General features: G+C 39.2%; 2 protein-coding genes and 1 long non-coding RNA gene across 6 annotated transcripts in view; 1 reads left to right on the top strand and 2 right to left on the bottom strand.

The window, feature by feature from the left end:
• Positions 1–210: 210 nt before the first annotated feature.
• Positions 211–9189, bottom strand: ISCA1 (iron-sulfur cluster assembly 1). Its single transcript, XM_054184698.1, has 4 exons — positions 9031–9189; positions 7413–7466; positions 5583–5688; positions 211–2745 (listed from the first exon to the last, which is right to left on the bottom strand). The coding sequence occupies exons 1-4, from the start codon at positions 9109–9111 to the stop codon at positions 2597–2599; spliced, it is 390 nt and encodes a 129-aa protein (XP_054040673.1). The 5' UTR covers positions 9112–9189; the 3' UTR covers positions 211–2596.
• Positions 9190–9325: 136 nt separating this feature from the next.
• LOC128902203 (uncharacterized) lies at positions 9326–11540 on the top strand. The gene is made up of 3 exons (XR_008463680.1): positions 9326–10044; positions 10124–10293; positions 11347–11540. It is a non-coding gene; the product is annotated as an uncharacterized LOC128902203 (long non-coding RNA).
• The window catches only part of TUT7 (terminal uridylyl transferase 7), a 37424-nt gene continuing 30305 nt past the window's right edge, over positions 10163–17281 (bottom strand). For 2 of the 4 annotated variants that reach the window (XM_054184694.1, XM_054184697.1), the window contains 3 exons: positions 16381–16706; positions 14441–14517; positions 13118–14265 (listed from right to left, as the gene is read on the bottom strand). In XM_054184694.1, the coding sequence (XP_054040669.1) occupies positions 14071–14265; positions 14441–14517; positions 16381–16706 (598 nt within the window). In that variant the 3' untranslated portion in view covers positions 13118–14070. The other 2 variants (XM_054184696.1, XM_054184695.1) reach the window with 2 other exon arrangements.

Raw genomic sequence — 17281 nt, 5'->3', positions numbered from 1 at the left:
ACCTTTCTGTACATAGTTGATTAATTTTCTTTCCATATGTTTCTATGCTATTCCAATGCTGTTAAAATTTGGAAATGTTTCATATTTCTGAGAAGTATGAACTCAGGTAACAGTAATCTTGTATCTACTTTGTAATCCCAGCATACAAACCTATTCTCTCCCCCCAGTGCTTGTTTACTACTGTAAACAGAATCATTCAAGATACGAATATTCCATGTTTACCAACAGGCAATATTTATTATAATAACTGAGAACTCTACATATAGTATTGCACAAAATTATAATGCAACTGTAAATACCACTTTAACAGAAGTTTAACACATTGTGCGTTAGGTGTCTTAGTAAAGTGACAAATTAGAGGACTATCTCATGGGAGTATGAAAGTGCAAACTTTCATTCAAGGCATATACACAGAACACACGAAAAGGATTGTTACACATGCCACAGGTCTAAAAAGAGCCTTAAACAAATCCCCCCACCCTAAAACACACCAAAATAAGTTGAGTAAGTACTAGCACTCTCTTAGCAATCACCAGTGCTACCACATTCAAAGTCCTATCCTCCAGCAGAAGCAGAGAAGTGCAGCCTGAAGAAATGCCCTTAGCTTGGAGCTTTACGTATCAATGCAGCAGTATCACATTAACTGCATTTTTTTGTTTGGCAAGACTGAGAGACTTACGGCACTATAAATGCACCTAGCCAGTGTATTACCAGTAATGCCTGATTTACTATATAAAGTAAAATAACTGTGTACAACAGTTGACTGTTGAAGGAATAGTGTTTTTACATCAAAAGGTGATATAGTATTCAACCAAAATTCGAGTATTTAATATTACACTGTAGGTGTGGAAATTCTGACCTTCTTTTCCCGTGCACTACATAAAACAGATTTATTTTTTTCTTTTTTATTCTTCCCTCTACACTTCAAAAAAGGTGTAGAGGGAAGAATAAAAATGTAGTTGCAATCCTACATCTTCAGCACATTACTATTCCAAAGGTGTTGACAGGCATGTGGGTACAACTGTCCAGATCAAGATGACCTCTGGATTTTCAACACGCAGCCTTACTGCTCTCAGTTCACTCCCATCTCAACACCTTCCCGTCTTGGACTGCAAGATCCCAGTCCCGGTTGTCCCCTGCTTTTTATTTGTACTCTTTTCACCAGCTGTTCCCATCAGTTGCCCAGGCAGATACATTATCTTCTCTTCTGCACAAGTGAGCAGCTTAGCAGCACAATGTCATCTTTGGACATTCAGGGAAACATGGCGATAAAAGGATGGAATAGTACTTCTCATACCAGCTTTTGGGAAGGCCTGGCAAGACATTTACACTTCCACCTGAGCACCAGTGAAGAAGTGCTGAAGACTTCATAAGCCTGAAAAAACACTCTTTACACAATTATGAGAAAATAAGTTTAAATTCTAAAGGAAAAAAAGGTGTCCTATAAACATAGTATTTTAATTACTGTCCAGATTTATTTAAAACAATTACTAAATACTAGGGCTTTTGAAATTATAAATGCTTTTTCTCCTGCTACCAAGTTAACTTCACAACAGGAGCTAAACAGAAGCTACCATAGCTTTGGTGAAAAACCCTAGTACATACAGTTACAATACAGTGTTCAAGCTGTAACAAAATTAGTAGCAGACGTGACTACAAAAAACAGTAGTCAGAAGTGTAAGATTTCTCTCTCTCAAAAAAAGTGTTCATAGCTTTTGGTGCACAGAGAGCACATTCTGTGAAAATGGGGAAATCAGAATCTGGAGGCATTTTACCAACTTTGCAATTTAAGTTAAGAAAGATAAGCAACAGAAACGTGAGAAATGATGCCTGTATGTATCCTGCTTTAGTACTCCAGTGCCTGAATATATTTCATGTTCTTGAAAATGACTAAGTACGGCAGAGACTGTGCCTTTTACAAGGAACAGAACAGAATTAAAATTGGGTTAGCCCATTTTGAGTATGTCTACAAGCAGTGCTATGGTAGCTCACAGCTATATTAATGCATGAACTTCTTTCTGGACTTTCCCAGATTTATGGGAAAATAAAACACCAAAAAACCCACACATGAAAAATGAAAGCATCAGAAAAACTACAAAAACAAAGCAAGCATCTACGTAATCATAGTGAATGCTGAAGCGGAGGACTGTGTGCCTGTGTATATAAATCTTTATAAACAAACACATATAAATGGTTGTGTTTCCTCTCCCCCCCCCCCCCGCCAAATCAAAGCAGAACACATAGGCAATATATTCTTTCAAATGGGTTTCGGATGGGGAGGTGTGAGTAGAGTGGACAAAGGAAATGACAAAGGAAAAGAACAGTGAGATTTTATTTCCTTGACGTGTAAGTACAGAGATGTTACTACAGCGCTTACTGTTCTTACCTTTTGGATCCTAACTCATCACAAATTACAGCATAACTACAACAGCAGTGGAATTTAACACACAATTTACATTTTCAAAATGATTTATTTTTTCTTAATAATATCCCCATTTTATGCAGCCTACGAACCTGAAGAAAATGCATTTGTTTCCAAAAGCCATAATAGTAAGTGTTTTGGGGTGTTCAGAGCCAAAGAAGTAGTCCTGAGATTTCAGATGTTGAAGCTTTCTCCACAGCCACACGTTCCTTTGATGTTTGGATTATTGAAGACAAATTCACTGGACAGTTTGTCTTCTACATAGTCCATTTCCGTTCCTAGAAGTGTCAGCTGTGCCTTCTTCTCAATAAACACTCTAACTCCTGGAAGACAACAAAGAAAAACAGTTACATACATCAAAATCATTATTCACCTTGAAATTCTCTTTCCACCAGTAATAAAAAAATGGAAGCGAAGTATGAAGACTACCAGTATAACTTGGTTTCCCTGGCCTAACACAGGGCACTTTCATCTCTGTTTTTACCTAGAAAAGTCTAGCAACAGTCTACAACTGTTATTTGCCTGTGCACATGAATGTATGTATTTTTTTGAGGGGGAAACTGAAAACGTGATACCCTGGGAAATAATCTGTAGAATTTGGGAACAAATCTCAGCTTCAATACTTAATTCCCAGGCATTTCAGTCAGTAACCCATTTCCTACCATTCTTAAAGTCTGTGCATCCAACAAGATGCCCCAAAACCTTGAAAACCCAAATGTTCCTCTCTTAAAAGGATTCTTTTTTGCTCTGACACAAATATCATGTCTAAATTAACTATTAGCAATACTGAATCCTATAATAAGGCAAATGTGTGAACTTTCAAAGATATCACAACCTTTAAGGATTAAGAATGAGTAGTTCATTTTAGGGAACTAGCCAGAGCTCCCTTTTCTAAAGGATACAAAGTATCAACCTCTCTGGAAAGTTATGGAACTTTCAAACTGCAAATCTGATACACAGGCCTGAGTGGACTGGTTTAGCTCTTCACAGACTACCAAATAATGAAAATAAAAGTGTAAATTGTATCAGTAAACAGAACAAGAACTCATTATGCTATATGAGAGTTCCTGGAAAGCTGTTTCATCATAGTAGACATTGAGACAAAACATTACTAACACAAGTCTTTGGGCAACTGAGTTGAATCTACACATTTTTGCAGTCAATTTGGACGGTAACTGACAGTGAAGGCTAAACCTAATGAAAGATTTCATGGACCCAACCCCTGAAGCAGTCACTTACTATCAGAAAATTTTTGCTGAGATCCAAAGCCACCATCTCACTGAGCACAAAGCTATATAAAAGTCAGAGACTTCACTGGAAATCTGTCCAGAAGCAACCAAAACCAAACAGAAAGTACACAGAGACACTTGAAACACTGTCTGGCTTTGGAACTTAAGGTCTCTGACCTGACTGAGGGAAACTGGTTTTATCTTCCTTAAGATCCAAACCAGGAAATGCCTTCTGATTTCAGCCCTGTAAACCTAGAGCAGCTCTGAGGCAAGCAGAAGAGGTAACTCCATAAGCCAGCTGAATTTGACATCGAGGCACTTGCAGAATTATGTGGCAGCCCCTATCTCGCATACTCTGGTTCAATTTAATCATTTGCTGAAGTTCCATCTAACCGTCTGTTAAAGAGAATAAAATTTATGAGTTGGTCACAGATATTTTGTAGGCAGCTGGAAGATGGGCTCTGCCTAGCAGCGTAGCTTCTCTAAGAAAATGACTGTGATATCAGACGTATGTTTCAATATCTCACTTTGACACCAAATTAAAAGTAATAATCCTGAACATAATATAACAGAGTTCAGTGATGCCTAAAAAAACCCAAACCACCCCCCCAAAAGGAATCTTAAGTACTTTTAGAAACAGAACGGAAAACGAATCAAACACTATTATGCTTTTATAAAAATCCGCATTAGACAAAAAGACCACTGACAAAACAGAAGTTTTTACAAAATCTGGAAAAATGTATAGAACTGTGCCAGTTTTGACTGGGATAGAGTTAATTTTCTTCAGAATAGCTTGTATGGGGCTATGTTTTGTATTTGTATTGAAAATAGTGCTGATAATACAGAGATGCTTTAAGTTACTGCTGGGCAGTACTTACACAGCATTAAAGGCCTTTTCTGCTCCTCGCATCATTCCACCAGCGCGTCGGCTGGGGGCGCACCAGAAGTCAGGAGGGGACACAGCCAGGACAGCTGACCCCAACTGACCAAAGGGATATCCCATACCATATGACATTATGCTCAGCATACAAAAGCTGGGCGAGGAAGGAGGAAATGGGGGGCCATTCAGAGTGATGGTGTTTGTCTCCCAAGTAACCGTTATGCGTAATGGAGCCCTGCTTTCCCAGAGATCACTGAACACCTGCCTGCCCATGGGAAGTAGTGAATGAATTCCTTGTTTTGCTTTGCTTGCATGCACAGATTTTGCTCCACCTAGTAAACTGTCTTTACCTCAACGCATGAGTTTTCTCACTTTTACCCTTCTGATTCTCCCCACTATCCCACGGTGGGAGAGTGCGCGAGCGGCTGTGTAGGACTTAGTTGCCAGCTGGGGTTAAACCACAACAAGAACTCTAGAAATAGACCTATCATGGGGTGCTCAATGACATTATCAGGCAGAAAGCTTAAGTACCAGCACGTGAAAACAATTTTTAAAATACTCCTAAATTAAAATCATGGAACCTTTTTTTAAAAAGCAATGTGAAGGTCAAAAGCACAGAGGTTAAAAACAAGTTACAAATCAATGAAGAATAAGACTAGTTAGAGAAGGTAATTGGGAAAATCCCTTGAAAATAAAATCTTTATTTTGCCAAGCCTTGGTTTAGCTGTGCTGATAAAGTATTCCTTTACATGTGCATTGTTCTGTATTATTCTCTAAATATCTGCTATTAGCCACCTCCAAAGACGTGAATAATGGACTAGACTATCCTGGTGGAGCAGCCTCTGATGCAGAGACTGCAAAGATGCAGATTTTAACTAACTGATTACTTCAAAACAGAAACTAATGTGACAATTCCTGTAACAGAACAGCAGGACCTCTTGCTATATAAGCCGTCACTTCAAGTAAGTTGTAACCTGTACCTTAGCAAACGTGCAATAGGTTATTCTTCCCCACCACCACAGAAGTTTGTTCTGCTGCATCAGAAACTCACCATCTTGAACTACTTCTTCATCGGAGTCTCCTTTCGATTTTGTGTATTCTAACGTGTAAGAAAGTCCATTGCATCCTCTTGTACGAACACCTACTTTCACACCTACCTAAAAAAACCAAAAAACAAAACGCAACACCACATTCATGACATTTTTTGAACCTGTTCTGGAACACCAAGATAAAAAGCATGCAGAACAACAAAATGCTGACATTTATTATTCTCCGTTGCCTCAAAGCGGAAGTGAATTTCCTTAATGGATTAAGAGGTAACAGTTTTTTCCTTTTACAAAATTGACTGCCAAGGTAAAAGCAAATGTCAGATGTTTGCTATCATGGATCAAGCCTTAAAGTACGTTAAATTTTTGAAGTAATAAACTGTTGGCACTCCTGTAGGCGTCTGGTATCTCACCAAGAGTGAAATTTCAAAGAAGATATTTTTGTGACTTCAAATTAAAGTTCAATCAGATGCTAATTCAGGTGCTATGTTAAGATTATTGACAGTACTGTAATTATGAAGCTGTGAGGCCACGACAAGGGCAGTTACCAGATTTTCACAGAACTAGTGACACCATCAGAAAACCTGCTTCAAACCAAAGTTTTGAAACACATACTTTGATTTCTCATTACTCTACTGACAGTCTCACTTAAAAAACAATCCCCTCCTTATATCAAGTAGGTGTATTTGCTTACTGTTTTAATCATTAAAAGGCATTTTAAGCCACATTAAAAGCCAATCAGGTCAATATGTTTGTAACATTCAGAGTATCCAACAAGTCTGACAAAGACAGCATGTGTGTAAGTAATGAACTGAAAAACGATTTTAAAGAAAACAGAAAACTTATTTGTGCACAACAATCTTTCAAAAGTATCTGTACAACTTTGCACACAAAAATGCTTAATAACTGAAGAGGAAAATTACATTGTCTATCCTCGTAATCAATGTTACAATAAAAATGTATGACTTGTCATCAAGCGGGATCTCAGAAAAACAGCATTTGATCTTTTCAGACTAAATACCTTTCGCTACAGGAACTGCTACAAATAATGGGCTGGAAGACGCAAACACCATTTATAGCAAGGGGATGACTGACCAGCTAAACTGTCGGCTTAGGGCTTCCTTAGGCTGGTTTAAAACATTAGAACAAAGAGTCTAGTTAGTTGCAGATGTGCAGGAAGCAAAAGAAACAATGGGCCATGTATGAAAGTTAGAAGATTCTTCTTGAAATAATACCATAAAGAAGAAAATCTAATGCTTGTTTTTATAATGGTTAGAAAACAAGACTCTGCATGTTTTTCCCCAAGAAGAAAAGATGAAAAGCTCAATCATTTATTTGGAGAAATTCTCCAGATTTTAAGTAAATTACTTAAAAATATATATTATCTGGCAAGTTTCCTAAAACCTAGATGTTTTCCAATGGGTATGAATCTAACTTTATTATTACATACTGCACAATGAGAATTCCTACAAGAACTTAATTAATAACGTCTTAATATCAACAGTTGAAGATCTCTTGCCTGACCAAAGTCGCCACTATACCATACTACAAGGCTCATAAATATTTTGAAGCTTGAAATGTTTTCAACTTTAACCACCTCAAAAGTAACTGTACAGTGAAATGTCATCACAGTTATTTCCTGCATTTCATTTTATAAAGAAACAAGGCTTGATATATAAACAAGCTTACACATTCCCCTCCAAAAAACATGCCAGCATCTCTAATAAACACTTCAGTGTTTATTTCAAACTTCTAAGTCAGCCAGAAATGCTTTGCGATCATGAGCTGTGCTAATACCTTAGCACATTCTACAGGCTGGCCCTGTTTATACTTACATGCTCAGGTTTATCTTTAAGAAGCTGTTTTATCTTCTGAACAGCTGATGGGGTCTGGAAAACAAAACCATATATATCGATTTGAAATGGGGTTTTTTTGGTTTATTTGCAGTGAGTGCGTGCACGTATTTAAGTGTGCAATGTATTCAATTATACTATAAAAAATTTCTATTCTAAATCCATACACTCAAATTTTCTCAGTTTACATTCGTCTCCTACCTCCGAAGTCCACCTTCTAAATCACCCACCTGCCAGTATTCACTAGCCTGTGTTCTACTTGAAACTGACATCTGATCTGAAGATACTCACTCTGCTGTAAAACAGATGATTGCTGAATCTAATCCACACAGAACACAATACCTCCTCACTCCCCTCCTCACCCACGCTGCCAGCAAACAGCTCAAGAACTGCAGTCCTTAATATTTGGGCATTTGCTTGGGTTTTTTCCCCCACAAAATCACTACCACAATTCAATTAAGCAGTTCTGCTCTTGTGAAACTTTTGTCACATACAAATTAGAGACAAAAATCAACTAGGCACAGAAGTGTTCATGGCCTACTTCTTTCTTCCCACTAACCTTAGAGGGAAACTGTGACTTTACAGCAGACAAATTCACTGTTCATGCAGATCTAGCTGTTGCAGAAATGCAAGAACACAATACAAACGTAAGAATTTCCATTACATGCTGACAAGTTTCTAAGACACTGATAAAAGGAAAAACATTAGTAACGTAAAGTTCTCACGTGAGCAGACTACAACACACAAAGCAAAATACAAGTAGACTTGCAGCAGAAAGCCTTTTCCAATTACTGCTATTAATCTTCATTTTTGACAGAACAGGGATTACCAGCTCTGACAAATGACTGAACTATACACGCTTAATCTGCCCCTGTTCCTGCAGGGAACCGACTGTACTTTGCAGTAATCCCTCTTAACAGGGACACTGCCTCCCCAACACCCCACAAAGTAGCAAAAGCACTTCCTCAATTAACGAAAGAACACAAAGCCTCCTTGGAAACAACCGACTCATCAGCTTCGGTAGATAATACATTTTCTTTCTTTTTCTTTTTATTTGTTTTAAATAAATACACTTCTTCAAGTGACCGTGCAAAATGCTCCCTCCTCTCCCCCGCCCCGCACGAAGGAACGGCGCTGCCCTCCGCCCTCCTGCTGCCCGCGGAGCCTGCGGCGGGGCGCGGGGCCTGCCCCCAGCGGCATTACCGAGCAGCGGCCGCTCACTCCGGTAAACTCACCAAGGAGAGACCCCTCCGTCCGCCCTTTCCTACCGAGCAACGCCCAGCTGGCAATCACCCAGGGTTAACGGCGCCGGCCCTCGGCTTCCACGCGGCCCGGGGGCGAGTCCAACCTCCCGCCGCCCCCGGCACGGCCCAACGCCGCGGCGCCTCGCCCCGCTGACAGCTGGAGCGGGCAGCGCCGCTGCCGACAGGCCGGGCGGCCCGTCCTCCTCCCCCTCCTCCCCTCACGCCCCGCTGTCACCGGCGGCCGCGCACCACCTGCCGCGGAGCCCGGCCCGGCCCCGTGGCGCAGTTCTCGCGGCCGTGAGGAGTCGAGGGCCGGCGGGGGCCAAGCGCACCCCACCCGCGTCGGCGGCACTCACCAGGGTGAGGGCGGCGCGCGTAGCCTGGATCTTGCGCTTGCTGACGGCGCGCACGGTGGCCCTCACCACCGAGGACGCCATCGCCCCCCGCCGCCCCGTCCTCTGCCCTCTGCCATGGGGCACCGGCCCACGTCACGCCGCGACGGCGCGCTTCCCCATTGGGCAGCGGGCCGTGATGGGCAAGCGGCGGCGGCTCCGCCCCCTCCCGCCCCGAGCCGGGTCAGAGCGACCTGCATCCGGCCTGCGCCGCGCTGCCAGCGTGCGGGCAGGGCCAGGCAGGCTGCGGGGCTGCTCGCAGAGATAAGGGGCAGAGTCGGGCAGGGCAGCCGCAGCGGGAGGCCCTTCCCCGGGGAGGGAAGCAGCCCTCCTACCTCCCGCCGCGTCTGTGAGGCGGCCGAGGCCCAGTCGCTCTTCTGGAGGCCTGGCGCGCGGTGCCGCGGGGCCGGCGGTCGGCAAGCTGCCGGCAGAAGGGCCGAGCCGTGCCCCAGCTGCGGCTGTCAGCCCCGGGGGGCGCTGCGCGGAGCCGGCTCCTGAACCCGGGCGGCCTGGGCACAGGGAGACTAATCCCATTGCCTTAAACTGAGCATTGGGCTGTGCCAGAGGGAAAACAAGTACCCGCTTTTTGCCTGCTCTTGACTACATCTTTAAATGTGCTAGATAATACTGTAAACCTGTATTTACCCGTATTTACAAAGCACAAGCAACGTGTCCGCATCTCATCACCGTGTCTGTTGGGTACCTAATTCTGGGCTTAGCCATTTTGAAGAGCTTGATAGCAAATGCGCACGTTTTTGTTTTTTACATAGGTAATTATGCCTCCACTCTTCAATGAGGTGCAGTACTTAGACCTCCAATACAAAGACAGCAAGTATATATGTAAAAAAAGTTGTATTTCCTTTAGCTACACAAAATGTGTCTTTTGTACACAATTCGTGCAAAACGCTCACATCTCAACTAAAACGCACCTGCTTAGGTGGTGGTGGGGTTTCAACGTGCTATTAGCCAGAAGCTGAGGTCAGTAATATGCATGCTTGGGGAGGGCGGGGGGGAGGTTGTGTGCGAAGGTAACTAACACTGTCTTTATCATTCACAGTATACCACGTGGGCACAAAGAACTTTACCTTCTTGGACTTCCTCAGGGTGCTTCCAACCTGTCTGCTGATTGAATCTCAGCATAAAAGACTGAGCGTGGGCAAGAAAACCAGCCTTTTTCTAAGCTGTATTTCATCTTCAGTACATCACCAGGAGAAGATAAAAGCACAAGTCAGTATTAAAATCTAAATAGTTCAAGTGAATAACAAGAAACATTATTGATCACTTGATCAGTGCAGGAAAACAAAAGTATTTGCTTTGCTAGCACACTCGCATTGTAAGCGGCTATTTCAGGCCCGAAAAAGTTACTAGTGAAGAAGTACTGCGGCTTCCGCAGTTCTTATAAAAATGTGATGCTTATAAAAGAAATCATTGCGTATTAAATACATTTAAATATAATTTTTAATGTATGAGAAACCAGTTTCAAATATAGCTATGAAACAAATCTCACACGAACAAACAAACTGAGATGGATGCGTGTTAATCTCGTAGTTATATAGCTAACTGAGATTAAACTGCTTGTTTAAAACACATGGTTAACTGTATGGCATACTTGAAACAGAACTTTGTCCTCCTTTTTTCAGTACTGATAACTATTCATAGCACAAGACATTTTCCAAATTTGGAAACAGGACATAAAAAGCATGTGAAATTTGTGTGAAATAGGACAATAAGGACAATAGAGCTTTTTTTTTTTTTTAAAAGAAAAAAGCATCACAAATAAACAGTGCAACGAACTCAGCATTCTCCATATCATTAGAGGGACTGAGTATACAGGTGGTTCAGAAGAGGTCTTTTAAACTATTAGTTTTTTAGTATTTATTATTATTAGTATAAATTTAGTTGTAAACTATTATTGTAGTTTATTACTTTTGATAGCATTCTAGAAACTCTTTATTAATGCAGTGTGCTCTTTCAGGGTTTTTCTTTGTATGTGGAAAGTTGCTCCTTTGAGAATATACTCCCATAAGATAAGCAAGATGTTGGATATCAAGAATTGTTATGAAGAACCTCCTTTTCTTCACTTTTAATTTTCAATCCATTTCCTAAATTTTACAACTTAATCCACCGGATATGCATGCCTCCTCAACTGTGTTTATTCTGGGTCACATATCATTCTCTAAATTATGACTGTGCCCTTTAACTACGCTTTAAGCAAAGGATTTATTAGTTACTGGTTTAATGCTTGTAACATATAATCCAAGTTTGGGGGTTTTATTTTAGGTCTGTGAGATTAGCAACTATCTAGGATTTATAGTTGCATACGGAAGCAGAAGACTGGTGGATCTGCAGAATGAGCATTCATTCAAATTCGAGTTCAGAAATTTCACAGTTGAAAACTTCACTGCTAAACTACAAAGTATCACAAACAGAAGAGTGTGAGTATGCATAAATCTTTTTTTTTTTTTAAAATAACTTCTATCTTCTAGATTATGCCATAGTGCCTTAAAGTTTACACACTTCATTCCTGTCAGCAAAACTGAAAGTAACTCTCAATAGAGGGCTAAACAAGACATACAGAAGGCATGTCAGCCTTTCTTTTTTTGGGGATGTGAATGAAAAACTACAGGAATGAACCTATTTTTGAGGGAAAAAAATGACTGCATTTCATGGGATGAATTATGCTATAGAACACAAAGCTGGAATTATTTTCTGTTTGTTGCTGGCTAATATTTTGCTTGAAAATATGTTGAGAAAAGAATACAAAATAAATTATTTGCAAAAGTTGCACATCTAAAAGTTTACAGATAGCTTGCTACAGATGGGTGAAAACCAAAACAGGAGTTAGTATCCCAGTTCCCTAAGACCACTTTGGCAATTCTAGCTTTCAATTTTAATAAAAATAGATGGATAAGGAAAAAGAAGTTAAACATGACATTTCTAAAACCAGGTAATTCTAATAAGTTATCATTAGTTCTACATTTAAGTCCAAAATACTGAAAACCACAACCTAAGAAAAAAGACAAACACTTAAGCCTGATTTTTTTTTTTTAAATTTATTTAAAAGTCATAAATAACAGTGGTTTCAATTTTACCATGTAACTAATTATCTCCTGAACAAGATAAGACGGTACATTACCAGCTCTGGAAGGACTTCAAGTAAAGCTCAAGTTCATACTACTAATTAAATTCTTGGCTGGTACAAGGATCCTCTTCACATTTTATGCAAAATGGACACGTGTTTTCCCCAGTAGCCAAATAAAATACCTCTGTTCTTTAAAGCATTTTTGTCTGTATCCCCAAGGCCTTGAAAAAGATTCTTAGCAGCATCAAACAGGACTGACCTGTTTTTTAGTCTTTCTTTCTTCTTGTACACAAGCACAGCAGCAAACAAGCTCCCATAAAAATCACAGAACAGAAAAAAACCCAAGAAATCTTAATGGCACGGCTTGTCCAGAAGTTGTTTTACATATGTTTACTAGTGTCTATGTTTTCAGTTTTCTACAGGAAAAAAAATAACGTAGCAGTCTACAAACATTTCAAACACTTTTACACAAGGATTCAGTAAACAATTAACATTAATAAATATTATTTGCTCCTTCAAAAAAATCAATTTTTGAAGAAAATATAATGTATTTGGCTTGCACACAATTTGAGTGCATTTGAAAATGATCAGGTGGAACAACAAAAACTTGAAAACAATCCATTTTTAGTACCTGCCCTTTTCTACATGATTTATCTAAGAAACAAATACGAAACATCATGGCTTTCTATTAAAATGCTCAAACAATCTATTTAAGAGCAGGGGTCCATATTAAAATCCACAGTCGCTTGTACTACCAATAAACCACCCCTATTTCATGAAAATTAACTAGAACGTCGTCTGTGCTGCTGTCCTGTGAATCCAGATGCTTTAGCCAAAGAAAATTTTTTAAATGAATGAAGGGCCTGTATTGCAATTTAACAGTGCTTAATATCCCTCATGATTCTTGTTGGGTCCTCTTCTGTGAGGCTTTTCCCTGAGTCATGTATTTATTGGAAAGGCTGCCTAAGATTGGGAGGAAAAAAGCATCACGCTTTAAAGGTTTTTAAAAAAAAAAAATGTAAAGAAAAAAAACCCAAGACATAAAACAACTGAAACAATTAGACAGGAGAAAATTACTGCTAAGTCAAACTGTAATGAAAGCATGTACAGATCAGCTTTAGATCGTTACCTGCTGGAGGACAGTAGGAAGTATTAAAACACAAAATTGAAAACTAGCATTTTTCTTCAACCAAACACCCAATGACAAATCACCTTGTGTTTAAAATCCCCAAACTTAGATTTGAAAAAGCCTTGCACTGAAAACAGAAAATACCATGTCTTCCCAAGAAAATTGAGAATTTAATTTGAGATACTTAATTGCAGTTTAGCTTTCCAAAATTTGTTAAAGACTACTTAGGTCCCCCTCCAGGTGCCACAGAAGACATTTATATATTTTATTGAAAAAAGGTTTGCAGAATTTCACTAGAAACTCAAAGTAATTAAACAAAGCAGTTGCTTTTAAAATCGTAATTGTACCTGTTAGTAAGTGTGAGAAATTACTTTAAGGAAGCTACATTTGTAACCGTGCATCTAACGCAAAACATCTCTGATCCAGAGAGAGTACATAAAGGCCTTTATATTATCATTTGCCTGCTATTTGTAAGTGTAATTTTAGTTTTCTTGCATTTTGGCAGCTCAGACCAAGGATGTGCTTTGATAGGCTCTCTTAAGTTAGCTGATCATGTAGAATTCTAGACAATGACTCTGAGGAAGCCTCACAAGAAAGCACTCCATATGTCGTCCCTGAAGAAACACAAAACCCCATGTATGCCAAAACAGGTGAAATCTACAGAAGGATATGGTGGGTTTTTATCAAATAAGTCTACCAGAGTTAAAGAAAAAATGTATAGAACTGACATAAACAAAACTGAAAAATTGCACACTTTTCCAGTAAAATAAACGTGGCTTCACTTCAGAATTATCTAGCAACCTGTCCAGACTGCTGCTGCGTTCAGCAAATTAGGCAGAGTTCCCATAAGGACTGATGGAGAAAGCAAGTTAAAAATACATGCTTTTACGCAGAATTTCTGAATTGAAATGAAGATATACAAACCTGACTGCGGACTCAAAAATACTTTTCCTTTTTGTTTCTTTTTTTCTTCGTGTATAAGCACTCCCTATAAACAACATACACACATCGATGAATCAACAAAATTTAATTATGTCATTCCACAATAAGAAAATAAAAGGTTCTTCTCAAAAGCTTAGGTAAAGCTATTTTTAATTACTTTATATGGACTTTAGAACATGTAAGGAGACAAAGATCAAAGAAAAGGGACACTTGGTGTTTACCTGCTTTAATCTACCAGCATGTTTGGCAGCACTCGGTAAAGAATAGGATCCACACAACACTTCTGGTTTTGAACCACCTGCAAAGATCATAATATAACAAAGATTTGAAACTAGTTTCCATTTCAGGTATCATGAGATATAAAAATACCAAAGTATTTGCAATCTACCTTCATAGTACGTAGAAGGTAGGACATTGATTTTCCTCAGTTTCATAACACAGAAAAACTGTCCCAATGAGGTGATATGCATCTACAGTTAAGCATCTAAGTTAGGAATCTACAATAAATTAAGCTCGGTATCCTCCTTCAGAATCAGAGGGAGACAGGGAACTTCAGAGAATGAAAATATGGTGATAAGTGAATTGACCATAGTATCACAAAACGTAGCACAGCAAAGAATGAAATCTGATCTCTTAGGTCCAGTTGTTCATAGTCCTCTATTCAACTATAGAACATTTCAGGCACTAAGCAAGCAAAACCAGACAAAGCCCAACCTACAGCAGTTCTCTTCAAATTCAAATACAGTAATTCCCAAATTACAGATAATAGACAAAAACACCTACTCCAGAATTCATGATTTTAGACATACGTACTATACAGCCTCAGCATTAGTTCTCACATGACGACTATTGTAAAATACAACGTCACTGACTACAAAACAGTTGGGCATACTCCACCTTAGCAAACTCATGGCAAATAGAACGATAGAAAGAAATGTTCAAGGAGACAAGGTCAAAGATAAAGAAACTCAGAAGTTAAATTCAGACTTGACAGAGACCTTCAAAAGGTCACAAGCTGAATAAAATGTGGCTTCAATTTTTAGACATCTTTTCTGTCCACCCAATGCTTCTAGTGGTCTATTGAACTAAGAGCACTTCTAAATAACTTGAAAGTTCTGAATATATTTGCACCATTTTTCTCCCACTTCCAGTACTTTGTTAGCACAGTCTTATGCCCTCTTCCACCAATTACATCTGACTAAATAGAGTCTCCTGATCTAAGCCAGACAGAACATTTTTTGCTAGTAGAGAAGAGCTGGTTTGAAATTCCATTTATACAAAGGATTCCTATTTGTTACTTTAAGAGGTCAAATCTGTGGAGCAAATTTTTCCAGCATGAATTTAAATGCTCCTAGGTTTACCTACAGGGAAACCGTAATACTGTGCTCCTTTGGAAGCTAACTATAAGTACCATTCACTGTCTTAAGGAGTCTCAGTTTTATCTTACAATGATTTTCCTTTACAACACAGATGATGAGAGATCTGTCTTATCTGAAATATGACTTAGATGCTAGTAAGCAAGTATTTCATTATTTCATTATTTCATTCAGGTCTGTCAGTCAGGATCTGGATTTGGGGACATTTTTGTAGTTTGTTTTTTTTTTTTTTTTTTAAGTCAAAGTTGCAAACTGACTACATGAAAAATAAGACAGCTTGCTGTATCCCTCTGACTGCTGAGTTGGCAAGAACATCATTTCATTCACAGTATTCTGTCTCAGCAATCTGTGCACTTTCATAGTGACATTATGGTCTTCTGGAAGAATTCTGGTTTAGGTGATGTGAAGAGCTATAAGGCTAGCTTTTGTTGTAATTATAATGTACTGAAAGAGAAATTGTAATTTGAAACATTAGCAAACTCATACAGCGAGGACAATGGAAGCAATTTTAACATATTAGACACTCACACCCTTTCTATTAGAGGCATCTTACCTGCCAAGAGAAACCGCGTCAAATCTGTTGGGATACAACAAAGTTCTGAAAGGTAGGCGAGGATGAAGGGAAAACTGACTACATGTGACTACATTTTGGGTTTTTTTTAAAAAAAAGATAGTATTTATGTGATGCCATTCAAAGCAAAAACCTTACCCGTTAGTCATCTCTGTGAAAAATACCAGAAAAACATAAGGTCTGTTTAAACTACTCAGCTTCATCAGCTTCCTACCTGCAGCTCCTTTATACTGTGGGCATTCCTTTTTAATGTGACCTTCTCTTCCACAGATAAAGCAGCGTTTTTCTCTTAAGTCTCTGTCTTCCAGGCGCTTCCACTTCTCTGCTGATTGCCTGGGAGTCTTTTCTCTTCCGGTTTCTACTATTACCCTTGCTAGTTTCCTCTTTTGAGGTGTACATAGATGCAATTTTCCCTCCTTAATTAAGCTCTCCTTTTCTGTTGTTTTATTCTGAGTTTCTTTGTCCTCTTTGCTTCTTTTCTCCTTACTTTCTGTGTACCTTTGGTTTTGGATATCTTCGTAATCACGCTGCCGTCTTAGTCTGCAGGAGGAGAAAAATGCTGCAGAGTTCATAGGCCTTACATACACAAGAGTTAAAAAACAAACAAATAAAACCAAGTGCTGTCTGCAGACAATCGATGTATTTCATGTATTTCTTCAGTGGGTTAAATAAAGCAAATTAACATACCTGTCCCTTGTACTCTCCTACCAAACAGTGGTACACTGATATAACGTGCATATAACAATTTAAGTTTACAATTAGATTACAATACAGCCTTAAATTCTAATAATTAATACCTAATATCTCACACATGTAAACACAACAGAAAATCTGGGTGCTAGAGTGGCAAAGACAGGGGGAGAAAAGAAACAGTGAGCAAAATGCTAACAAAGTATGAAAAATACGGCTATAGTTCTGGGATTTTCTTCCTACTTGTACAATTCAATCAGAACTCCCTTCCTTCTGAAACTGTACATGTTCACAGTATCTCCAAAAGTATCTTCTACTGGAAGAAACTTCTAACATTCTATGCGACTTAAGAGATCTAGCAGTGGGGAAATGGCTACCACTGCCAGACTGGTTTTATCTAACTTCTTTATACATGACCTAGAGAA

The sequence above is a fragment of the Rissa tridactyla genome, chromosome Z (assembly GCF_028500815.1).
Source record: "Rissa tridactyla isolate bRisTri1 chromosome Z, bRisTri1.patW.cur.20221130, whole genome shotgun sequence".
Classification (NCBI taxonomy): Eukaryota; Metazoa; Chordata; class Aves; order Charadriiformes; family Laridae; genus Rissa; species Rissa tridactyla.
This window is presented reverse-complemented; position numbering and strand designations above follow the sequence as displayed.

What these genes read in the sequence shown, in the direction of transcription:
- ISCA1 (XM_054184698.1), bottom strand. Translation starts at nt 9,111, where the DNA reads ATGGCGTCCTCGGTGGTGAGGGCCACCGTGCGCGCCGTCAGCAAGCGC. An exon ending in TTAAAGATAAACCTGAGCAT is followed by an intron (nt 5,689 to 7,412) that starts GTAAGTATAAAC and finishes TGGTTTTTTTAG; the next exon opens with GTAGGTGTGAAAGTAGGTGT. An exon ending in TGAAGAAGTAGTTCAAGATG is followed by an intron (nt 2,746 to 5,582) that starts GTGAGTTTCTGA and finishes GTTGTCTTCCAG; the next exon opens with GAGTTAGAGTGTTTATTGAG.